We start from the raw sequence: 25977 nt of genomic DNA, 5'->3' as shown, positions 1-25977 counted from the left end.
GGTTCAAGGTTGAGAGGTAAATGTCTCATAGAATATGCTAAGCAACAAATCTCAACCATTACTTAACTTAAAAAAAAGATCAAAATTAATTAGCTAATTATGCATTAGCTTAAGCTACATTCTAGCCGTAGACGCAAATACAAACACAATGTAAATTTATTTACTCCTGATGTCAAATATTACAGAAGCAGAGGAGGAGAGATTGACAGAAACCCAGAAGTGCATATTGCATGTCCATGTCCAGTTTGTTAAAAGTACATTTGTATAAGTTAGATGTCAAATATTGCTGTAGCAAAGGTGGTAAAAAGCATTACAGATAGCTAACGAACTTAGAGGTTCACATTACATATTAATGCTAAGTTTGCTAATATAATTTCCGTATATAGCATATCCCAAATTACATACTGCTGCAATACTAAATATTTTGAGAGCATAAGTGTGCAAAGGGTGTTCACACTGAGAAGTAGGCTATACTCAAACACAGTTTATTACTGGTGCACTCAAAAGCACGCTTGTGCGCTAGCTTACATTAACATCAGCTAGTTAACTTTAGCATATGCTAGCTAGTGTGTTACTAGCAACAGCAGCATATTCCAATCAAGTAAAAGACAAAATAAATAATATAAAAAAAATAAAAATGACATGGCTTGATTTGGGACAATACTAATCTGCTGTGGTTAAGTGCTCTTTACTGCATTTAAGTGTACTGTAATGCAATATAAAACTGAAATATGCGATATATGACATGCTAATATCCTGTAAGCTATCTATAATGATGACAGCACTGGCAAAGAAGAGAGGTAGGTAACTCGGTGTATGTTACTTTATTATCTAGTTTGCTGATATTAAAAATTAGCTTGCGTTGTCATATACAGAAGCAGAGGTGGAGAAGAGAGAGAATAAAAAACGCAGACATGTATGTTACATTTTAGTGCTAAGTTTGCCAGGAGTAAATCTATATGCTAGATGTAAAATATTACTGCAGGACAGGTGGTGAAGAATCATGCTTAGGCCTATAGTTGGCTAACTTATAAGTTCTTTTGCTTAGTGTGCTAATATTACATGTATCCTATATGCTAGCTATAAAGACAAGTAGTAGCACTGATGAAGTGGAATCATAGCAGTAGCTAATTAAGTGTATGTTACTTTATTGCATAGTTTGCTAACATTACATATAAGCTCGCTATGTCAGATATTACAGTGGCACAGGAAGTGAAGAGTCTTAAAGATAGCTTTGGAAGTTTGCTAACATTACACAGCTATGCTAGCTATAATATCCAAACACAGACGGCGAAGAATCACAGACAAAGCGATCTAACATAAAAGTTTCAGCATGTTAATGCAAACTTTGCTAACATTAGCATACATTAGCAACAAAAGCTAGTGGCCATACCAGTGCAAGTAAAGCTGTTGTTTTGCCTGTATTACTTTTATAGCCTGTTAAACACTTTCTTGTAACTTTAAAATTCAACCTTTCATTTATAAGTTGCTTTATATCTTTTTCTACCTGCAGTGGTGACGTAGACAATATGTTTCAACAAGCACATCATTATTTTATTGTAAAAATTATCACATCGGTTATTACATTTTTGCATCCTTTATTTATTTATCACTTTATAACTAAACTTGAAGCTCCAACTATGAAGAAGTCATCCTGTGCAGCAGTGGATCTAGTCCCCATAGCTGTCTGGAAGAAAATGTCTTTTTCAAGAGGCTAGGATTAATATTTCTAATCTGTCTTGAATATAGCTGCTCTCTGTGTTTTTCAGTTTGTGAGTTGTGGTGTAATTGTTTGTTTGTTCTTTAGGGGGTGAAACCTGCCAGCTACAGTAAAATCAGTGACCCTGAAATAAAGGAAATAATTGGGGAGTGTATCTGTCACAGATGGGAAGAAAGGTAAGTGGACCAGGATCTACGACAGGATCTTCAGCTTGTGACATATTTTGTCTGTTGTTAGTGGTTCACCCTTCCCTGAACACTGTTGTTTTGTTTCTGTTCCTGCTCTGTGACGTTAACACCAGTATTTGGCTCTGGCATGGTTGAGGTTTCTGTGTGTTGTGCATCATTAGGGTTTACTGTCACAGTGACCTTTAGTGTAGCCTAGTACAGTAACTGATGTTTGTGTTTCCTGCAGGTACTCCATCAAGGACCTCCTGAATCATGCATTCTTTGCAGAGGATACAGGTGTGAGGGTGGAGCTCAATGAAGAAGATGATGGGAAGAAATCCTCTATTGCCCTGAAGCTGTGGGTGGAAGATCCTAAAAAGCTAAAGGGAAAATACAAAGACACTGGCGCCATTGAGTTTACCTTTGACTTGGTGAACGAGGTCCCAGAGGTTGTTGCTCAAGAAATGGTAGGTGAACAATTACTGTTTTAAAAGGAAGGAAAGGAATCTGTCTTTAGTAAATATTAATCTCTCTTTTTAGTTTGACTTTTACTGATATATTCCAAACTGCACTTGTGTTTCACTTGCTGGCTTCATTTGTTGACTCTTTTTTTTGGGAAATACATATGCATGATTTGCTCTCAGGTGTCTGATAAACCCATTGACACTTCAAAACTTGTCCCAATTCACTGCTCAAAGAATATTAAGCTGCTGGTAACCATGGAAACAAGGCTTCTGCTTTGTACAATGTCCTCTTCTTAGACTGGCTGCATGAAAACTTTTGAAATAAAGGGTGGTGACACAGCCTTTCTTAAAGTCACATACATGTAATGCATTGAGTCTCCTTTGGTACATCAGAGAAATATGTGGATTATTATGAAAGACTGTATGTGATGAGTGGACATAGAAACTTTGATGTCCTTTTTTAGTTTGTTTTATGATGGTTTTGTGGTGTGAGAAGGGACACTGTTTGAAGGAGTGTAAATAGCACACTCGTCATCACAAGCAAACACAACTAGCAGCAAAGTCATAGCAAATATTCCCTGTCATCTGAAGCTCAGCATAAAGTAGGGGTTAGCACTGTTGCCTCACAGCAAGAAGGTTCCTGGTTCTCCCAGTCATGGCCTTTCTGTGCGTGTTTCCTCCCGATGCATGCGTGGGTTCTCTCCGGGTACTCCGGCTTCCTCCCACCACCAAAATCATTAGGTCAATTGGTGACCCCAAATAGGCTGTAGGTGTGAATGTGGGCATGCCTGGTTGTCTGTCTATATGTCAGCCCTGTGACTGACTGCCGTCCAGGGTGTACCCCGCCTTTCGCCTGATGACAGCCCAAGCCACCCGGTGACCCCAAACGGGGTAAGTGGTATAAAAAATGGATGGATGGATGGTTTAGAACTCAACACCCAGACTCAAGAAAGATCTACACATACTGTAGTTGTTCAAGCAGTCTACTGCCATTTATGCCACTCTGTATGGGTCATTTTCAGTAGGTTGCTGTGTTCTTATTATCTAAGCAGTATTTTTACATCACATAGGTGACACAGACTTGCACTCCTGTAGTAATGCAGCTTCTTTTACTGTGGACTTAACCTCTAACACTCCTTTTAATTAAGTGCAATGTCACTGGGAGCTGGTCAGCGGTCATGTCTGTAATGACATGCTTGAGGCATTAACTGTATTGATTGAAACTAGAGGAACTTATCAGTTGATCTTTGACAAGACACAGGCACTTGGCAGGATAAAAACTGTTCCTTTAAAGAGGGAGGTCAGTTTAAACCCTGATTTTCTGTGTCCTCTAGGTGGAGTCTGGTTTTTTTCTTGACTGTGATGTGAAGATTGTTGGGAAGTCCATTCGGGACCGTGTGGCACTCATCAAATGGAGGAGGGAGCGAACTGTACCATCAGGAAATGGCGAGTCAGCTGTAAAGAAGACACAGCAGAACCTACTGCAGGTTCCTGGCTCAGGTGTGCCAGAGGGTGCCACGTTATCCACGACGGATTATGAGGATCAAGAGATTGAGCCACAGACTCTGATCTGTACCGTGCCAGCCACCACGTCAACCACATGTAAGAAGCTGGTGATAGAACCACACAAACAGTGCCTTTAAAAAGTATTTAACCCCTTGGATGTTTTACCCTTTTACTAATTTTATAAATCAGTCATGATCAATATAATATGGCTTTTTTGACAAAAAAAACAAAAAGCCTCTTTAATGTCAAAGTGAAAACAGATTTCCACAAGGTTATGTCATTCAAACAAAAAGATGTAATGTAAAATAAGTGATTGCATAAATATTCACCCCCTTTAAGGTGACTGACCTAATTCAACAGAGGTCCAGCCAGTAGGTGCTACTAGTCTCACAATTAGTGAAATGTGGATCACCTGAGAACAGTGAACATGTCTTAATGACTGTAGTATAAAGACAACAGTGTCTGGAAGGTCCAGTCAATGGTTCATCAGTATTCCTGGCTACAATTACATTACATGAAGACAAAAGAACACTCCGAACAACTTAGAGAAAAGTTTATTGAAATGTATGAGTCAGGGGATGGATACAAAAACATTAACATCCTGTGGAGTTTAGTTAAATCCATCCTTAAGAAATGGAAGGAATATGGCACATGTATAAATCGGTCTAAATTGGAGAGCGAAATGGTGCTTTTTGGCCATCAGAAAAGCATAATTTTTGACGGACACCAAACACTGCACATTACCACAAACACGCCATCCCCACTGTGAAGCACGGTAGTGGCAGCATCCTAATGTGGGGATACTTCCTGGCAGCAAGCCATGGTTGACTTGTAAAAGTAGAGGGTAAAACGAATGGGGCAAAATATATGAAAATCCTGGAGGACAATGTTATTCAGCCTGCGAGAGAACTATAGCTAGAAAGAAGATTTATTTTCCAGTAAAGCAGGTATACACTGTGCGATTTCAAGCCCACCATACGACAGTCGTGGCAGAATGACATCTCATACTGTACAACTGAATCGCTTACGAAGCAAGAGCATTGTGCACAACTTGTGTGCTCACACTGTACGACTGAAGTCAGGATGGACAGAAACCTGCGGAGTTTTCTTTTTAAAAAGTCTCACACTTAGGGTGAAGTGTCTCCAGTCATATTCTCCCCCCCCCATCTCTCCCACTCTCTCTCTCTCTCTCTCGCATATTCTCTCTCCCTCTCCCGCTACCTCTCTCTGTCCCAAACACACAACCAGCATCACCTCTGTGTCGGCTGCATGTCTGCGGATAGGGATATTTCCTGCTCGTTTATTTCCTTTATCATAGCAGGGTGCATCACAAAGTCATTCTAGCAGTTGTCATGTTAATTTAGGATGTTGTCTGACATTTTACAAAGGAAAACAATCCCCCAAAGTTGTTTATTCTGCTTGTGTTTCTGCTCTCACTGTGAAGTGTCCGGAGTTGTACGATCAAAATATCAAACATGCCAGAAATCTCTCGACCAGTCAGGAGCAGGTCGTCCAGGCTGTTGTGGCTGTCGTACCCCTGGTACACAGCATGGCAAATGACGCCTGATCCGACTGAAAGTCGGTGGGCCTGACTTCAAAGTGAGTTGTGCGACTCTAAATTTGTGGTTGAATCACAGGAAAATCGCACAGTGTACACCCAGCTTAAGACAATGACCTGAAGTATACAGCGAAAGCTACACAGAAATGGTTTAAAAGACAACAAGATGAATGTTCCGGAGTGACTGAGTCAAAGTCCAGACCTCAATCCAATGGAGAATTTGTAGATGGACTTGATTTTTCATGCCTGATCCCTGTGTAATCTGACAGAGCTTGAGCAGTTTTGCAAAGACGAATGGAGTAAAATTGCAGTGATGACACCTATCCACACAGACTCAGTGCTGTGATTTCAGCCAAATGTGTATCTTCTAAAGACTGACTTGAAGGGGAAATATTTATGCAGTCACTTTATTATTTATTCTACATTACATATTTTTATTTAACTGACATTTGCTATAGAAAAAAATGTTTCATTTTGAACACATTAAAGAGTTTTTTTTTTGGTCAAACAAGCCAAATTATATCAACCTTGACTGATTCATAAAATCAGTAATATAGTAAAACATCCAAGGGGGTGAATATATTTTATGGGCACAGTAAATATATTTTCTTTGTCATAAAAATCAATCTCTGGTAATACAACTTGTTTAGAACTTTTCACTGGGTTATGGAATTGTGACACAATCTTACATTTGTTTGCAGCATCCACTGTTAGCGAGATTATAAACACATAACAGCTGCTGCATTGCAGAGTGATTCAAGTTTACCATCCCCCACATCAAATCAGCCCGACCAAGCCCTCCCACCACCACACTATCCCCTTAGGCCCAGATGTTAAACAAACAATGATACAGTAGTGTTCATGATCAACTAAAGATTACAGGAATACATCCAGTATTTTATGCTAAGTTTATCAGAATTTTGGTCTGGTTCAATTTAAAATTATCATAATAACGGCACAGAAAGTAATGATAAAAAGAAAAAGGTGTAGGGCGCTCCTCTGCTACACCTCAACAATTCATTCATCCTTAATCAGTGACATCTGTAAGCTCTCATTATATACTAAGCAGGAGTCCAAATTATGGTTTTAGGAAGTATATACCCATCTTTGTAAAGGTGGGAAGCATTTGTACTTTCCAGGATAGAAGTATGAGCCACTAGCTATCAAGGAGGTAAATGCTTTAATAACACAAGCTTTGACTGTTAATAAGTCTAGAAACTCAAACGCTTGAGTTATTAATGTAAAGATGATGTGAATGTGTGAAGGAATCAGAGATAAAGGCAAGTGCAGCGTCTGTTAGTCAAAATGTGACATACATAGCTTTTGAATTTTAATCAGATGCCTCTCCACCCCCTCCGCTCCTCCGTCCTTCCCACAGGAGGCATCATGGTGAATAATAATGTTTGATTAACTCTCTTGTTACAGCTGACAGTGGCGTGAGCTCTACCATGCAATTAGACAATCTAAATCAGCAAAATGGCTCCTACCAGTCCCTTCCAGAGCCCATCTCCACAGCTCAGATAGTCTACAGTCCTCCTGCACAGGCTGACTCTCAGCTACAGCAGGGGCCCTACCAGCAACCCACAGCACAGACCTCACAGGAAAACTACACACAAGTGGCCACTCAGTTACACCAGGGAGCCTACCAGCAAACCACAGGTCAGCTGCATCCTGGGGCTTATCAACAACCGGCATCGCAACTGCACCCAGGGCCTTTTCAGTCTCAAACAGTGAGTAAAACTAACCCTCCTCTCTTAAGTATTTCAGTTTTCAAGTTGCTTTCTAACACTGAGTTTTTATTTTCTTCCATGGAATAAAATCCCACCAGCGTCACAACAGTGAACCATTTTTGTATCATGACAGCCAGCCCGTCTCTGAGTGCAGAGTGTGTTTCAGGCATGGACGCTCTTCTCTGGTTGAAATGTTTCACCACAGGAAACAGTCCCTTTCTAAAAACAATCCGAGCCCCTCTCTGCGTTTATCACAGACTTTACCTTTGATCAAGAACACAGAGGAATCAGTGCATGCTACAGGCTACCTATCCTCTGACTCTGCCCGAACTCCATCATTATCTTCTCTCCCACCCCGAAATCAACACTCTCATCATGACTCAGCAAGTAATTTCGATTCACCTCTCCTCTCTGTGAATTTACAACCTCTCTCTGAGCCCCGCCGCCACTGCAAGGCTTGCATGTCTGTCCTCCCAAGGGACAGGACAAAGGGAGGCGGATCTTTGGGACACGCACATTTACACTCACTCTCCACATCTACACCGTTTTCTTCAGTCTCTGAGCATGGCGCACCTACATCACCTCATTCTCACCTTGTGGCCCCAGGGAGCTTATATGAAAGTGGCAATCTCACACTTCTCAACCACTGTCTCCATCACATCATCAATCGTAGGATCAGTTCCCCCACTCTCTCTGTTCATCATCCAGTGCACAGTCACAGAGAGATTGAGGGTAAAACCTCCTTAGTATTTCAACACATAGACAAGACACAGAGCCTGGATGTTCCACTCTTCTCTCGACCCAATCTGGACAGGAATCGCCTGTTGTTGCCACATGACATTGAGGGCAGAGAAGACTCACTGGTATGTCAGAGAGCTGGCTTCTTGTAGGTCCTGTCCTGCAGTAGCAACTTTCAGAATTCTGCTAGTTGTTTCAATCCCCCAGAGACCAAAGCAGCCCACCACCAACTCCCTGCTCCTTCCTAGTCCATTCTAAGGGTGGAACCTCTGTTTCTGAGTGAAGCTTCTGTGTGGAATTTTTGGTTTATGTTGATTTTTGTGCCTCCTGTTAACTAAGGCTATCAAAATATTTAGTTAATAGAACCTCTGTCATTTTAAATAATCTATATTTCAGAACCAAAAAATTGGCAATTTTGGGTTGGGTTGGGTTTATTTTGACAGTCAGATCTAAAACACAGCATTCATTTTGAGAGGGTTCTGGCTGCAGGCTGTTCATCTCAGACAGCCACACTGACAGATTGTTCATTTGAGACGCTATGTCTCAGCTAGGAAGTGCCATAGTTTGCAGGTACAACATATTTCCAGTTTTAGATTTAAAAAAAAACTTTATTTATAGGCAAAGTCTGGTAGTTACATTTATGAAATAGACACACTGCAAACATTACAAACATATCTAAAGCTAGCGTAGCTATGTTATTTATTTAGCTTACATAGCTGCTTTGTCAGCTAAGCATTAGTAACATTAGCTACAGAGCTGTGTTAGCTACATAGCTTCCTTAATTATAGCTAAGTTAGCTTTAGAAACATGAGCTTTAGCAAACAGAGCTAAAGCCAACTTAATTATGTAGATACTTAGCTGCTTTGTGATCTCGGCTATAGTTATGTTAGCTTTGTGACAAGCTTCTTCATGTCAGCAGACTGTTTGTGTTATTAAACATTTTGTCATCCGTGTTTGCAGGTCAGGTTTTTCCCTTTTAACCCTAGGTATCCTAATCCTTACCCTTACCCTAAACTGAATTTTAATCTGATTTGATTTGCAAGTTTTAGTGTGTATTTCTTTTGGCCATCAGAGACGAACGGTCTACAGCCACACCGTCTTAGTATTATCTTTTGTTGTGAAAAACGATACAAAAACTGGTTTTAATTGTATGCTAATCACTTCGTGTTTTACCTTAGCTCTGGCAGCTGTCCCAGACATTAAAAATCACTTAATAGAAATAATCCTCATTTCACTGATAGTCTTGTTTCTTAGGTCATAAAGAAGTATCAGTATTCGATTTGGTCTGTTTCATAACCAGCTAAAACTTCCTCACAGGAGCTTTAAGATAAGTACAACTGTAACTTTCAGAATAATGTGGTAACATATGAGTTTGGCACTGTTACACAACTGATTAATACAAAGCTTTCCTTTTATCTTACTAGCTTGCCTTAAAGTAGCTTGCTAACATTTCTGCACTCTCGCTGTCACCCCCCTATGCCCTTTCCTAACACACTAAACATTTTAACCTTGAGCTTATTCAACACAAAATAACACAATTATGTCCTGTTATCTCTCCAATGTGTTTCTGACAGACAGTTTCCGCTCCAGCTACGCCGGCCCCTGCTCTGCACCAGAGTAGACAGACAGCGCAGAGCTTCCCAGCTGCAGCCCCTGCTCTACAGACACAGATTACTGCGCTGCCAGGCCAGGAGCAGGTACTGAACACATCCAACTGTATCAGGCCCTGACAACAGCTGTAGTGAGAGACATAAAGCAAAAACTAGGAAGGAAAAGGCATGTTTGGATTGGGTTGATCCAAACTAAACAATGCTGCAGTTTCCAGTGACTAAATATGTCTGGAATGTTTAATAGATACTATATGTGCAAAGAGGTTGTGGCATAAAGGCCAAGCAGCTGTATACCTATGGTAATAATAATTCCCGGTGCTTGGCTCTCAAATTTATCGATGCTAATGTGGGAATCAAGTGTAACATTTAAATATCAAATAGCAGATTAAATAATGCAAACATGCAGGTAATTCATGTGCAGTTTAGAAACATCAGCAGTCTAGAGACAATGTCTTTCAGACATGCAGGTAAAACATGCATCTAAAGTCAACTTTGAGTTGCTTCATCTAGGGCAGGGGTGTCAAACTAAATCACAGCAGGGGCCGGATTCTGAACTTGGGTCTAACCTGAGGGCCTAACAGGGTGGCTATTTCACCAAAAAATGTCAACCTTATTTTCACCAGAAATGAATTAGATGGTAAAAAACTTGGCACTGATGATAAATGATTTTGTGATTAAAAGGTGAACATGATAAGTTAAAAACTCAAAATCTGAGATAAAAAAGTAAAACTTAAAAGTTTAAAAGGCAAAAACACAACATTTAAAGTCAAAATAATATTTTTCAAAAGGCAAAATATAAGATAGGATACTGAAACCATGAATTTTAAAAGTAAAAAACTGAGATAAAATTCAAAACCACAATTTTTAACTGTCACAATATAAGGTAAACATCAAAATCAGGAGTTTAAAATGTCAAAATATGAAATAAAATTAAAAATCATTCATTTTTTAAGGTAAAAAGAATGACAAAATTTAAAGTTAGGAGTTCGAAAAAAAAGGTCAACATGTGAGATAGAAGTCAAAATCATGATTTTGAAAGGTCAAAAACTGAGATAAAATTAAAAATCCTGCTTTTATAAGGTAAAAAAATGAGATAAAAGTTAAATTTAGGAGTTGAAAAGGTCAAAACATGAGATAAAATTCAAAAATCATGACTTTAAAAGGTCTAAATGGGATTTAAATTGTAAAATTATTGATAAAAAAAAGGTAAAAATATGAGATACAGTCAAAATTATCAGATGTAAAGTTTAAAATATGAAATAAAAAGTCAAAACCATAAATTTTATTCATGACTGTGAGACGCAAAATTTAAAATATAGAGAAAACACTCATTTCTTCCCCATGTTCCTGACTTTTTATTAAAGGTTTTTTAATGTTAACTTTTTTTTAATTTTTATGACTCAGCAAGGATATATAAATCATCAAGGTTAAGTTTACATTTTTACACTGGAGGAAATCTGCAGACCTCATACTGGTGGGCCAGTTATAATAAAAATATCATATGATCTGGTGGGCCGGGTATAACTGCACCATGGGCCAGATTTGGCCCCCAGGCCTTGAGTTTGATACCTGTGATCTAGGGTGTATACATATCTCTATTTTGTATGTATTCAAATAGATAATTTTCCTCTCTATTTGTCTGTCCTCCTACAAGCACCTTCTCCAGCACCAATCAGCTGCTGTCCTGCCGCAGGTAAAGCTATTATCTCTGAAATAATGAATCAGTACTTACACTTCAAACCACTCAGGATCATTAACATTGAGTGCCCTGAAGCTCACTTTAGTAATGTGGCTCCTATACTAAAGTATCTTTTCAGTTTAATAAAAAGTTTTGTATTACTGTCAGAAAGGTTCATGTTTCCTGTCAAACTAAAAATGCCTGTTTGATTCTGTTTCTAAGCTCATACCTGCTGACCAGACCACATCTCACCTAAGTCCTCCTGACATAGCCACCAGTTTTCCACAGTCAGTTTCCTGTGCTCCTCCTCCTCTCCTGCCACTGCAGATCAGCACACAGGTGTGTTTTACTGGTTAGAAACACAAGATGAAACCAAGGTAGAGACAGATGTAGGCCTTATTGGCTGTCACTTTACAAAAATATCACAGGGCTTGTGTGAATGCTTTTTCTATCCACTGGTTGCCTTTGTTTATTTTATTTTTCCTTTTTCCCCAGTTTCCCTCCCCATACCCTGTTGTTCAAACAGGGGGCATCAATCCCCCCTCTTTCCCTGCAGCTCCTCTGCCATGCGCCTACAGCAGCAACGGCCCTCCTTTGTCCAGCTCCCGCTTTTCCCCTTCACCGCAGCATCCATCCCTCCCTCTGACCCCTCACGCTGCCTTCCCCTCTGCACCCTCTCTCAGCACCCCTCAGACCCCTCTATCCACACCTCAGCATGTGCCCAGTGTGGCACTCCATATCCCCCTACTTACCATGACCATGTCCCCTGCAGTCTCCCAGCAGCAGGACGGCACTCTGTCATCTCAGTCTAACCTTGGTAGCTTCCACACCACACACCCCTTACCTCTCTCCCAGGTACAACCCACCCCCTACCCTGCCCCCCACCCTGAGCAGGAACTGGCTGAGCAGCCTGTCCAGGTGAATATGCAGCTCAGTTCTCACTGTAATGCTCACAGGAAATCTGTAGGTTTAAGTAAGCAATGTGTTGATGTAATGCATGGGCAGAATGCACAAAGGGTTTAAAATGTTGATTTTAACTACTAAACTATCACTTTTTTTTCTAGGTCCAGGCTCCAGTCCAGCCTGTGTTGCCAGTTGCTCCAGCTCCTCTCTGGGGAAGTGGAGTCGATACAGAGTCTACTGCAATTGGCCAAGACTTACCTGTAGCACCTAAAGGAAAAGCCCCAGTCCAAGACTCAATCTCAGTCTCAGCTACAGAAAAAACTGGAGCTCAAGCCCATATACAACCTCTAGCTCTGGTCCAAGAACAAGACCAACCATCAGTCCCAGTACCAGCTCAAGCAGCATCCATCCCTGAAACGACAGCCTCAACCCATCCAAAACCTCCAACCTCAGTCCTCATACAAGCTCCAATAACAGATCAAGCTCCATTTCAAGCTCCAGTGTCTGTATCAGGACCCTATCTTGAACCATCAAAAGGCTTTTCTACTAGCTCAGATACATCTGGTTTAGTCTCAACCTCAGTCCCTGTCTCAGTGCCAGCAGCCACTATTCAGTCAGCAGTAGCTGCCAAAGCTCCAGCTCCTGTCGCAGCTTCAGCCCAGGCTCCAGCTCTGCAGCCTGATGGCACTCAGACAGCAGGCTCAGTGTCTGAGTGTGCCAGCCTGGCCACAGCTCAGCAAAACTTTGAGCCCACTTCTACATCCAGCACTTTTCAACAAGAGCCCTGCATAGAGGTACTGTTAAATTAGCAGTTTACACATTTTTAGATATAAAACTGATCATATGCTCTTCAGAAAAGGCTTTATTTTCCCTGCATTAGTGACATCAAATGATGAAGCTGATTGGTCTATAGATGGTCAACAACCAGTGCTAGATAATTTCTTAATCCACATTTCAGTGACCCCTTTAATCCATGATTCTGTAACCTCAGTATTGTTTGTGTTTATTTATTAATTATATTATGTGATAATCCCTCAACTAATTAATGAAACACAAATTAAATTCCTGGGCTATTACAGCCTTATCAGTGATGACTATGCACACATCTTATCCAGCCCAAAGCCTGCAAGTCTTCTGATAGTTTTGTATCTTGTTTTATTTTTCTGTTATCAGGATGTTCTCCAGGAAAAAACCATATCTTTACCCAGTTATGCCTATGACAGGTATGTTTTTACTAACTATTCTCTTCTCTTTGTTGTGGTGTTGTAACAGCATTCTTCTATTGATGAAGTCTTTTAAACATCTACTTTTATAGTCTTAACTCTGATGTAACGTCGGGTAAGGAAACCAGCGATGGCTATGACAGCTTGGCAAGTGGAGGAAAAGGTGACGGGAAACCCAGGAAACACCATCGCAAGTCTGCTCGCACACGCTCCAGGCAGGAGAAGACCAGCAAACCCAAACTGAGCATGCTCAATGTGAGTCCTGGCATAATTTATGACTAAAGTAATTTAAAAAGTGTTGACATGTCTGATGTAAATGGTAACACCCTGCTCTCACAGGTTTGCAACACTGGGGATAAAATGGTGGAATGCCAGCTTGAGACTCACAACCACAAAATGGTGACCTTTAAATTTGATCTGGACGGAGATGCTCCAGAGGAAATTGCTACTTACATGGTTAGTTTAACCTTTTTCACTTTGCAGTTTTCATATTCTGTTCTTTTCTTTAACATATTTTAAATTTGTCCTGCAGGTTGAGAATGGCTTCATCCTTCTGTTGGAAAAGGAGATCTTCATTGACCAGCTAAAGGATATAGTAGATAAAGCTGAAGACATGCTGAATGAAGACATGGAGGGGGAAAGAACATCTACTTTAAGTTGTAGTCCTCAACAAGGCCTTATTTCTGAAGGGCTGGTGGGAGAGGTAAGAGAGGGTAGACTTTATATAGACATTAATGCATTCTGCACTGATACATGAACCATGTGTCTACATTTAAGCATAAATCAAGGCAAAACAATAGAATTGACTGTAGGTAAATACTTTAATAGTGACCATTTACATATTTATTCTGCCCATTTATTTCCTTTGCTCCACAGAATCAGCAGCCTGGAGCTCCTCAGCCTGTATATCAACAGAATGGTAAAACAAGCATCTCTTGTAAACATTAAGCTGTGGCATATGTAGAAAATCTTTTATGGACTTTTTCACATTCACTTGCAGAACAGTATTAACAGGCCTAACTCTTGGGTTGCAGTTCTTCACACAGGGAAGAGATGGTTCATAATCTGCCCTGTAGAGGAGACCCCTGCATCCAGCCAGGACACCCCGTCTGATGGGACAACAACACAGTCTCCAGGAAGTTCAACCACAACCCAACCTGCTGACAGCGGCATTGCCAGGCCGTCTGCATCCAGAGGTGAATTTTGTTTCATTAGATGTAATTAAGCACAAGATCCGATCTCTTCACAGAGCAGTAGCACCACCTTGTGGAAAGTAACAGAAAGACATCCCACAACCCTTGTGTGCATTTTAAGTCTTTACACACAATTCAGTCTACTCTTTAATCTTATATTTTTTTGTTTTCTTTTTATATTTTCCCACCAGAAGAAGGGTCATCTTCCACAATGTCTGGTGGAAGTGGAGGCTTCACCTATGACGTGTATGGATTCTGCAGTCCTCCGATAATGTCCAACACAGACCCTCTCCTTTTAGCCACTCTGTCACCCCCAGTGTCTGCTCCCCCAACACTTCAGTCAGTGTCCTCAGTGGAGCCAGCAGGCAGTGTGGTGCAGCCCAGTGTTCATCAGGCACAGCCAGGCAGAGCTCAGATTTTGCCCCCCTCATCTCCACATACATCATTTCCCACTGAAGAATCACAAAGCTCTCCTCTGGGCTCCGTCTCCCCGATCCATGCAGCCCAGCAGCTGCCAGACCTGACATGTCCTGTTTCTGTGGCTGATGAGGTGCCCTGCTGTCCTCTGGTCATGCCTCTGTCTCTGGAAGTGAGCGCTTTACAGGCGGGGCCTCCTCTCGTTCCTCTCCCGCTCCAAGACTCTGGGTCAACCAAAGAACCACTGTCGGTCTCCTACACCTCTGCAGCACGAAGCGATCGGCCGCAGCAGCCTGTTGTGCTCCACCAGCCATTTTCCACTGTGGGCGGGACCAAAGCACCCTCACTGCCCCAGAGTCCGGCACCGTCCCAGCACGGTGCAGGGCCCGGTGAGTCAGACGGAGAGGGACGACTGGGCCGTGGCGGCTTTGTGGATAGCACCATAAAAACACTGGATGAGAAACTAAGGAACCTGCTCTACCAGGAGTATGCTCCTATGTATCCATCAGGCAGCGCTGCAGAGACGCCGGGCTCTGGTACTGAATATATCCAGTCTCCTCCTGGTCCAGACAGCGCAACAGGGGGGTCAGGAAACAGCACCCCAGGACCCATGGGAGAGGGGCGCTACAGGGGAGGAGAACAGCTGGTAAGAACAATAATCAGTAACTTATTTAACTGTATACAAATGTTTAAAATGAAAGCAATTGTATCTATTAAAACAGCTGAAAATAAAAAGAGCAGTTACAAAACAATCACACTGCAGGGTTTGATCATAGCTACAGATCAGTCATATTTCATCTACCTGAATCAAGGGTTTAGAAATGTCAGAAATGTCATTTCTTTAAGAAAATAAAAAAGTAACTCATATGTTTGCATCAAGCAACAAGATTGGTAATATCTACAGTATAAAGTAATTTAAAATGTTTGTAACCCCTGCTGAGGGCAGCTGACAGTCAAAGAGAGGCACAGCTCACTGCTGAAAGCCACTTTTGTTTACATAAAAAAAATACGAATCTACTGGTTAGTTTGACTGTTCAAATAAAGCAGGATGTGATTTTTCTTCTGATAGAATAAACCTTGTCTCATATGAATAGGCTAGAATAGATGGGGCTGCCAAAAAACAAGGCAAACTGAAAGCACTTGAGCAATAATATTAGTAATTATCTGTTAGAGTTTAATTTAAAAAGAGATTGAGCCTTTTTGACGCAAAAATGTCCACAGCATTAACAATGTTAAAAGTTTGTTGTCTCTACCTGTCTAGTATATAAAATATTTTTGTTTATAAAATGCAAGTAAAGCACTTTATTTGTAGTAAATGCAAAAACCTCAAGTGCTAGTTTCAAATATTTTTGCAACATTAACACGTCTAATCTAAATAAATGTATATACTGTTTTTAATTTGTTTGCTGCAGGTTTCTACAAGGGATTTAGAGCAAAACTTTGCTGCCAGATTTTAATCAAGCTATATTAAAATTATGTAATACTAATTTAGTTAGATGTCATCATTAAAATTCATTCCAAAAAAAGAAATGTTATATAATAAGACAATGAATAATGATTTCAAGTGAAGCTTTTCTCTGTCTCTCACTCTGTCCTGGTTATTTCTTATCCCGTTATCTCTAATAGCCTCAAATTCCAGAGAGAATGGATAGTTTGAGCACACTGAGTGACTCAGCTGTGTGTGGTATGTACAGCATACACTTATCAACATTATAAAACTGGCATCATTAACTTCTGACTTAACTCAGTGAGACTATTGATTATGTAAGGGTTTATGGTTGTTAATATTCTTGCAGCGTCCTTGTCAAGAAGACAAGTCCCTCACTCTGCTTCCTGCTCCGGAACAAGAGGAAGATTTAAGGTACAAAAGGAAGTCTTGAAGAGAAGTGGAATGGTCTTATATGAGTTTAAAGGTATTTGCTGTCACAGAATCCCTACCTGATGCCCCGTGTACCCGGTTTGTTCTTTTCTTTTGCAGATAATCTCAGTTCCCCCTGAAGTGGCAAACAGACGCGATGTGAAACAAAGGAGCTGGAGCAGCGCTGCCTCACCCGCACATCCTACAGGATACCCTGAGGACCTGACTCCAGCTGAGGCCATTGCCATTTCCACCACCATTGGTCGTTTCTCTGTGATCAGCACTGAAGACGACATCACCCAAAGGACACGTTGCAGTCGCTACTCTGCACCTCCTGATTTCTACCTGGACACACCCCCCTCCATGGCCAAGCGGGGGTCCATACCACGAGCTCTGACTTCCCCATCCGTCCCTGTGGAGGTCACAGTCCACGCTCGTTTCCTCTCTTCAGACTCAGGGGCTGAAAGCAGCCCTGCAAAGATGCCTCCTGCCACTCCGTCTCGGCACAATCGCTCTGAGCGCAGAGGAAGTGACCTCATGAAGAGAGCTGTAGCCTTCCTTCGCCGTTCAGGGCGCAGCAGCAGCTTGCAGAGCTCTGACTCACCGAGTAGGCATGGGGGAGTGCATGGCTCTGCCTACGCCAGTAGCGATAATGACTCGGAGATGGAGGACTCTGACATGAAGAAGGAACTGCAGAGACTCAGGGAAAAGTTAGTAAAGCCACTGTTTTACTTTCACAAACACTTTTACAGAAAGCTTAGTGAACAGGTCAAACATCATCTGCATCTTCAGTTATCAAACATTTACCTTTTTACTTTCCCCTTATATCCTTTAAGATCCATAACAAATGGCTTTTTGCCTGATTAAGTTCATGTAAAAAACTTTAATCTGCATATAGATGAGGACCAAATTATTAGCCACCCAGATAAAAAGGGTTGTTGGAGGGGCTGTTAATTTCGTTGATTTTTCGATTTTAAAATCTGATAAAAAAGGATGTAATCAGTTATGATCAATAACAGAAATCCAGAGATTATTGGTGTTTTGTTTTATGATTTGATATGTTCATCTTTTGACAGCCCTACAGTGTTCTTATTTTGCTTCTGCCAAGAAGCTTGACAGCGATATGTTTACCTTTCTTTTTAGACACCTGAGGGAAATCTCTGAGCTGCAGGCCAATCAGCGAGGAGAAGTGGAGCTGCTGTATCGCCGCCTTGGTAAAGCCCCTCCTCCTGGCCTGGGTCTCTCACATATTGCACCACAAACCAGCCGCAGAAAAAGGTCCAGCAAGCACAGACTGAAACCTGGCAAACTCCTAAGCCCCCTGGTTCAACAGTTTAGAAATGTCACAACAAAATCCAGTGACTCCAGCAAATCCAGTAAGTGTGGGTAAAATTTTATGAAAAGGTTTAGAACAAGAGCATTTCCTATATTAATTTGTGTGTGTATTCAGCTGCTGCTACAGGAACAGGAGAGGCCACAGTGAGTATAAATGGCTCTCCAGCAAAAGCATCATTTCCCACTCATGGCAGGGCCCGCTCATGCACCAGCCACTTGCCCAGCTCCACATCAGAGCCTGTGCAGACTCAGCAGCCCTGCTCCCTCAAGGGCTCTTTGTCCTCTGATAATATTTATGCCGGACTACATGGTGATGGCACCGGCACACAAGCTCCCCCTGGACAAGGTGACCACCAGCAACACACCAAAGAACATCTTAGCTACACAATTTTTCTCTGACACTAAAAACATCAGAATTTAATGAAGAAGTCATAAAAACACTTAAAGATGTTTTTTTTTTTTGTATTGTGTTTTCTCTTACCCTGGTGTCTTCTTCCCTCTTTGGTTATACTTCTCTGCAGGCTGGTCTAATTACCCTCAAACATCTGAGAGAGTGACCAATAAATCGAGTAGCAAGCCACGAGCTAGATTTCTCAGTGGGCCTGTGTCTTTGTCTATCTGTTTGTATCTTCTCTCTTCCAGCATAGCTTCACCTTTTTTGTTTTCCATATTTTTGAATTTCTCTACTTTAATCTCACAAATTTTTCTTTCTTTCTGTCTTTGCCAAACGTTTCTGCGGCGTTTCTTTTGCTTTGCCACATCCGTCACTAAAGCCTTGACACTGTATTTTTGCTTGGACAGAAATATGTTGCTTATTCAAACCAATGAAGAGTAAAAATAGTTGCAACAAAGTTAAAATCTGGATTGGTTAAAATATTTTCTGTTGAGTTTTAAACATTATTTTAATATGAAAAATGACAAGAATTTTGTCTCATTCGATTGCCTTATTTCAGAAAGTAAAGGTTTGGATAATCAAGACTAACATTAGAAGTTATGGGCATCATTTTACATTTGAAGTGTCCTACTTACATTCATTTTGTTGTGACTTATCCACACAGCATTATAAAGCACTTCAATATTGCATGTCATGTGCACCCCAATCTGATTTCTTATCTCATCTCTTTTTCTCTGTCCTCCCTCTTTCCTCTGTTTCTTAAATGCTAAGCCTAAACTTGGACCACTTGCATCATATTTATTTAATGAACTGGCTTTTTTCAGGGCACTGATTGCATTTATTTTTTGCTTTCATGTTATTCTTTGTGGCAATCTTCTGCTTTGCATTGCATCCTGCTATTGAACATTATTACCAGCAAAGGGAGATGCTTTATGTCTAAAGGCTTCTTTGTCTTACAGGGACAACACTGAAGCGTCTGTGTCTTGGCAAAGAGCGTGGCAGCAGTATGTAGATCTACACAAATTACAAAGAATTCGGGAGCCCCATGCCATTCAAAAAAATACCTGCTGTGTGAAAACCTGAGTCAAATAATGCAAAATCCCTTCTGCTGATTTCTAATTTCTGAATTTTACTTATGAGATCAATTCCATGTGACTAATTACCAAAGTCAGACTGACTAAATCTGACACATGATCTTAGCATGATGTTAACATAAGAATCATGATTTCATCATTATTAGACCCCATGTTTACCAGCCTCCTTTAGATCAGCACCTTTACCTGCCTCATGACAACACCTTTACATCCACCTCTTATTGGTCTGAAATGGCTGAATAACAGGAAACAAAGGTATAATAAGGACCTGGTGCGAGTAAATCAAAAATGCTCTAACACTGTAATAAAGGACATTTTTGAGTTTGCACTCACTTATGAGCAGAGGGACTGACTTACATATAAGGTTTAATCATGAAATTAGGTAGGAAATATACCTATATTGAAATATTATTTATCATACACAGTACACAGTGTGAATGTATGCATAGTTTACGTACATAGTACACAGAATTAAAAAATCTTTTAATATTGAAATGGGGGGGGCTAATGTCTCTCACCAGTCTGAGTGGGTATGACGCTCCTGATTTGATTGCTGTAATCAACTGAATTTTGTTTATTAGGTTTGTAAGCCTTTGTCTCCTTTCAGGGTCTGGAGCCTGCTCAGGGGTGTCAAATCAATCACAGCAACCACCTATGGGTGCAACACCTCCTCCTCACCAGCCAGTGATGGGTCTGGCTCAGGCACAGGCCAACAACAGCAACAACAAAACAGCCACATACACTGGTTATTCCATGTGCCCAAACGACAACCTGCCTGAGGACCTGCAGCGGCTGATGGAGGACTGGGCTCAGGAGGTCCTGATCGTCACCCATAGGCCTGGCACAGACTCTCTGAGCATCAGCGGACAGCACTTTTGGGATCAAGTCGTCCCTCGAACACAAGAACATCTGGCTAGTGCTACACATGTGAGTCTCATATTTATAAATCAGTTTTTTCTCAACCCATTCTGTGGTTATTAGAAAGATTTTTAGGGTGTACTCACACTAGGCCATCCTTACCGTGCCTTGGCCTAAAGTCTGGTACGTTTGGCCAGTGTGAGTGCAATCGTTCCGTGCTTCGGATGTACGAGGTGGGCCTAGGCACTGCATGGATGCAAATGAAGGAGCACAAGCGCGGGAATGTGACGTAGCATGAAGTAACAACAAGAGGACGTGCCTCAGAGAGCCCACCAGGGAGCAGCTGCATGCTAGAGACAGCAGGATCCCAGTCCAGTCCACATTTCTGACCGACCAGTTTCTGGCAAAGTCAGGCTTTAATGACTGTGAGAGGATTTTTGTTTTATAAAATAAAGCTTCTTCCCTTTTTTTAGTCACAAACAGCAGCTCACAGGATAACACACACCTTTCATCCTCCATGCGTAAAGGAGAGTGCCAAATACGCAGACAATTGTGTGCCGGGGTTAATCACACGGCTGATTTACCCTCTCTTATTATAAAATTATAATGCCAAACTATCATCCACTAAATTAACTTACCACTTATTCTGTTTCATGTCACCAAGACGTGAAACTATGGTCTTAATCGCTGGCGTTTGGACGGAACATCGTTTATTAATCCTGAGGCGCATTCACCTCCAGCTCTCATCAGGTGGTTAAAATTGCTCTTGTCACCGTTAAAAAAATCTTTTATCTGATCATTTAATCCTGCTCTGGACACAGGCTGTCCTGTGACATGAGAGCTTGTTCGGTGCAGCGCTGAAAGGCATCCAAGCGCAGAGAAAGCTCAGTTTATGGCGCGTAAAAGAATTTCACGGGGATTCAGATAGTATATTGACACGCAGAAGAGCGGCTGTAGGGGCTCATACAAGTTAAAAAGTCTGGGTTTCATTTATCAGAAGTGCTTGGAACTCTGATCAGGCTCAAGATTATATGCTGTGAGTGATAATTCTCTGCTATGAATTGCTTTCTCTTTGGCCTTTATTTGATAGGACAGTGGATAGAGTCAGAGGCAGGGAAAGGAGTGGGGAGAGACATGCGGGGGATGGTGCCACAGGCGGGATTCGAACCCAGGCCACCTGCGTACATGGCACACGCCTTAGCCACTCGACTACCGATGCGTCCCATTTAATGTGTTTATGGCAGCAATTTTGATCTCTCCCTGTAAGATATAACCTGACATGCCAGATGGATGTGTGAAAAACCTCTCATACACAGCGTTTGGGAAAGGGCAGAGCCTTTGAAAAAAAACTCGGAGGGTGATTGGATGAACATCCTGTCTGTCACATCTCTATGGGCCAATCAGAGCAACAAAACACGTAACATCGTAGTCCCAAACCGAGGTGGCTGCGACCGAGAGTTTAACTCCATAGAAAATTGCATAACGCGAACCATGGCGACTCTAGACATGTCAGTGCACAACTTTTGATGTTTTTGAAAAGAAAACAGCTCAATGCTGTTCTTTGTTCTTCTTTTAACAAAGAAATGTCATCAAGTTCTGATAAAACTTATGCTTTAGCAGCACCCACGCTAATGTTTACCACCATGACTGCACTGGCCTCTTGTCACTGCTTGCATACGTCACGACTCTGCCGTGCCCGAAAGTAGTTGTAAATAATTTTACAATAAAGCATGTGCAGGAAAAAAGAGTCTGCAGTTTTCTCTTCACGTTCAGGCCTTTGTAACACACTGAGACCAAACACTGTTACTGTTGATGTTTGATTAGAATAAATACAGTTCAGTCAGGACCACTTTTTAAAGAAACACACATGATTTGTGGTATTTTGATTTGTGATAAATTATTTTTATTAGCAGTTATTAATTTGCTGTCATTGCTTAAGTTTAGTGGTGTGGCTGTTCAGGAATCCCACTGCCCTTCCACAAACCTACATGGGAAACATCAAGCAGGAACAGCACACATTCCTGCTCTTCCTGGGCCTGCAAGGAAAGCCTGAGGCAGGGAGAGGAGCAGCAATAAACCCAGAGCAGAGCAGGCATCAGTGAGAACAGTATGACATTAAATAAGTCGGATAAAGCATAGAGGAGCTTGGGTGGGAGGGAACATAATGCACCCTTTTAAGACAAGTTTAGATTGGTCTCAGAGATCCCCAAAACATGCCTGTGAAGTTTGTAGCTGAAAAAACACTCCAGTATAGAATTTTTTCATGTCTATAAGCCCTCTGTTTCATCCCTTCTCAGAACTAGCTGTTGCTGTGTCTGTGGCTTGAAATGGTAATTAACTGTCTGACTCCACCCCTGACCGAACCCCTCTCAGGAAATGGATGTGGCACTCCTGATGTTACAATGTTACAGATACTTTTATCCAAAGTTTAGGACCTAACTGGGATTTGAACCACCAATCTCCTGGACAAAAGACAGCAGGGTAACCCATTGAGCTCTCCAGCATCTCAGCTGGCAGCAGGGAGGAAGATCAGGAGAGGAGTGTGGAACTTTCTTCCAAGCAGGGAGGGCCAACCAAACCTGGGGGCGGGTGCTTCCTCCCCATGTGACATCATGAGGGTAAAATCTGAGAACGGCTAGTTTTAGCACACATTTTCTGAAAGGTGGAGAAAGAGAGGGTGGAAGGGAATGGAGTTTTCTGGTATTTGAGGGGATTGTGGACAGGCCAGGGGCACATATTTTTTGTTAGAAAAGCTTGAAAAAGGGATTTTTGCATAATATGTCCCCTTTAAATTTGGCAAAATGAGTGAAATTAGCCAATAGTGTGCTTGGGGCTGATGAAGGCTTGTGTGAGATCAGCTTTTTACGCTTGGCTCAGTGGCCTGCCTGAACTAACGCTAATCGCTCGTATAGCAGACACGATCAGCTGTTTAAGCCTCTTGACAGCTGATTGATGATCAGTCGAATAAAAACATGTTAAGGCAGGCTAATAGCATCATATCTAAACCCAACCACACTCAAACTATTGCCAGCAGAACAGACACACGGTCCCAATTTTTAATAGGAATAGATTGAAGCACTCAAATCTAACCAAATATAGAGCTTAACTAATGGCCACTAAATAGTTGTTAGTGTTTGAATTGTTATGTTATTTTTATGTTTGGGTTTAATTTTTGTTTTGTAAAAAAATCTGCTATGACACAAGAGAAATTTAATTCTTTTTGACAGTAAAATTTTGGCAATCATAAATCAATCAAATTCAAAGGTATGACAGTATTCCAGTTTAAGTAAAAAGCATTTCAGCCCCCCACTTTGGCATTGAGGAGGAAAAAATGGCTTCCATCTTAACGCTGTGGATAACATCAGCGGCTTGTGAATTTTTACCTTCACTACTGATGTTTTTTTATACATGCAGGTAAGCTTTTTGCCTGAGTTAAACATCTGCTGTAACCCTGTTAGGTCACATCATGGACAGTCCCTGGTCCAGAGGCCTGCAGTCTTCCCTTGTCATGGTCGGAAAGCCCCGGGTCAGCAATGAAGACTTGCCCCTCTTCAGGGCCCCATCAGGTGCCCTCAGCCTCTCCTTTCAGGGCCGTGTCGTCACATGAGTCTGTTGGCCAGTGGCCTGGGTTTATTTCCCCCCTTCCTTCAGGAGTCTTTGCCTTTCCTGCATTGCCCTCAGCACAGGATGCCGCCAGCCCCTCTCCAGCTCCATCATATCAGCTACCTGACCCCAAAGCCAGGACTCTCTAATTTGAGTAGCATTGTGTCTTCCAGTTCTTTTACCAAAAATAAATTTCAGTATAGGTCTAGTCAGTCCTATTTGCATATACTGTATATATATAATCAGCATGAAATTAACAATATGTACAAAGCCGTCTCAAGTCATGAGTTTTGTTTCATTTGTATCAACATACCTCATGGCCGTGTTACAGTACAAAATACTGAGTACAGTGTAATGGTAGTAGTACATTAAAAGATGTCTAATCGGCCCAACTGGGGTTAAAAGTGCAGATTTTGTCATTGCTCATGTATGTACCTCATTGAATGTACATATTGTACTGTTATTTATGCTGTGTTTATAAAGTAGCTAATGTTTGTGTTGCTCATATCACCCGACATATTTAAGCTGCCATGTGTATATACAAAATCCTGTCAGTCTGTATAAAGGAGCTCCTGTGTTTAACGTTAGATAATCTATGGGTTGGTGCTGCAGATATGTGTTATAGTGCAGCACTTTATTAGACACCATCATGCTGTCACTGTGAGGACTTGACTTCATGGTCACTAGGACCAGCTGCTTTACTCTGCTCTCTGTCCAGGGATAGGTTTCATTCTTCATCAATGAAATGCTTCCAGCACAAGCGCTTGAAATAATCCTTGAGAGATTTGAATGAACTTTAACTTTATCTGCAGGTGAAGGAACACCTGTGAGAGTGCCTTGAATATCAGTTTCAATTTTATGAAGAAAAGCATTTAGATTCAAAGACGACACTAGATATTCTATATATGCATTCACCTTCAACGGTAAATGATTTGATTTAAATAATGAATGTGGACTATTTGATTTAGCAACAAAACAAAATCCAACTATAATCTGGTCATGTTGTAGTTCATGAGATATCACAGATTGTAAAAAAATTGTTCACTGAGGTAATTTTCCAGTGGGGATCGCTGTTCCACCTGCACCGCTGCCTGCATGAATACACTGATATTGTGAATGTGTTCAGGTTGATGTGGTGTGTAACAGGAAGGAAACTGTTCAGAGAAACACACAATGGAACCAAACAACAAGGAGGGCTGAAGGACTCAGCCTATGAGTCAAAGTCATAATCATACCATACCTCTATAAATACTATCTGTAGCTTTACATATTGTTGCCTTTGTGGTTTTTAAGAGATTATTGTGTGGTTGGTTGATGTATGATAAATGATGTTATGTGACAATGTAAGAGACACATGAAGAATGTGAATTACTGAGAAGCCACAACTGTTATTTGTACAATGCGTAGATTTTCTACATTGTTTGTTAGACACTGTCTGAACGTCATTTATCACATACTGCTTATTGTATGGAAAACAGAGAAATATATTACTGCTGTTTGTTTCAGGAGTATAGCCTCAAAGAATAACACTCTTGTTCTCAACACTTCTTTTTTTCTGACTTCTATAGTCCCCTCTTAAAATTGTTTTTAGAATGCATCAGAGATGTTATGTAGACTGCAAACCAAGTAATGGCAAAAAAACTAAACCTAGCACAAAAAGTAAGGACATTTGTTTTTGGGAGATTATTTCTTTGTGGTAACAATGCTTCTTGGCAATAAATCTTATACTGTCGGAAAGCCTGTTTATTTCCCTTTTAATGGTGCCACATTTGTAAGGAACATGCATTTGTGGGATGAGCAGCAGAGCTGAGTATGCACCCATGAAAAAAATATCAACTCTTCTCTGCCAGTGCCAAACAGCTTATTCTGCCATTGACTCTTGTTTGGTGGATTGGATGATTGAAATCTGAAGAAACAAGACATAGTGG

At 41.2% G+C, this 25977-nt stretch overlaps 1 protein-coding gene across 3 annotated transcripts in view; it reads left to right on the top strand.

Moving 5' to 3' along the window:
* Positions 1-25774, top strand: part of wnk2 (WNK lysine deficient protein kinase 2) — a 34284-nt gene extending 8510 nt beyond the window's left edge. The window contains exons 5-29 of one of the 3 annotated variants that reach the window (XM_041816756.1): positions 1808-1896; positions 2135-2354; positions 3686-3953; positions 6841-7145; positions 9458-9580; positions 11148-11186; positions 11394-11510; positions 11667-12089; positions 12236-12868; positions 13248-13297; positions 13390-13552; positions 13637-13753; positions 13830-14000; positions 14174-14216; positions 14332-14493; positions 14685-15553; positions 16534-16591; positions 16704-16768; positions 16886-17475; positions 17909-18141; positions 18216-18446; positions 18622-18720; positions 19454-19498; positions 20196-20515; positions 23905-25774. In XM_041816756.1, coding sequence (XP_041672690.1) covers positions 1808-1896; positions 2135-2354; positions 3686-3953; positions 6841-7145; positions 9458-9580; positions 11148-11186; positions 11394-11510; positions 11667-12089; positions 12236-12868; positions 13248-13297; positions 13390-13552; positions 13637-13753; positions 13830-14000; positions 14174-14216; positions 14332-14493; positions 14685-15553; positions 16534-16591; positions 16704-16768; positions 16886-17475; positions 17909-18141; positions 18216-18446; positions 18622-18720; positions 19454-19498; positions 20196-20515; positions 23905-24198 — 5727 coding nt within the window. In that variant the 3' untranslated portion in view covers positions 24199-25774. Of the gene's footprint in view, positions 1-1807; positions 1897-2134; positions 2355-3685; positions 3954-6840; positions 7146-9457; positions 9581-11147; positions 11187-11393; positions 11511-11666; positions 12090-12235; positions 12869-13247; positions 13298-13389; positions 13553-13636; positions 13754-13829; positions 14001-14173; positions 14217-14331; positions 14494-14681; positions 15554-16533; positions 16592-16703; positions 16769-16885; positions 17476-17908; positions 18142-18215; positions 18447-18621; positions 18721-19453; positions 19499-20195; positions 20516-23904 lie in introns of all 3 variants that reach the window. The other 2 variants (XM_041816764.1, XM_041816747.1) reach the window with 2 other exon arrangements.
* Positions 25775-25977: the final 203 nt, after the last annotated feature.

This window comes from Cheilinus undulatus, linkage group 3, assembly GCF_018320785.1.
Source record: "Cheilinus undulatus linkage group 3, ASM1832078v1, whole genome shotgun sequence".
Taxonomy (NCBI): Eukaryota; Metazoa; Chordata; class Actinopteri; order Labriformes; family Labridae; genus Cheilinus; species Cheilinus undulatus.
This window is presented reverse-complemented; position numbering and strand designations above follow the sequence as displayed.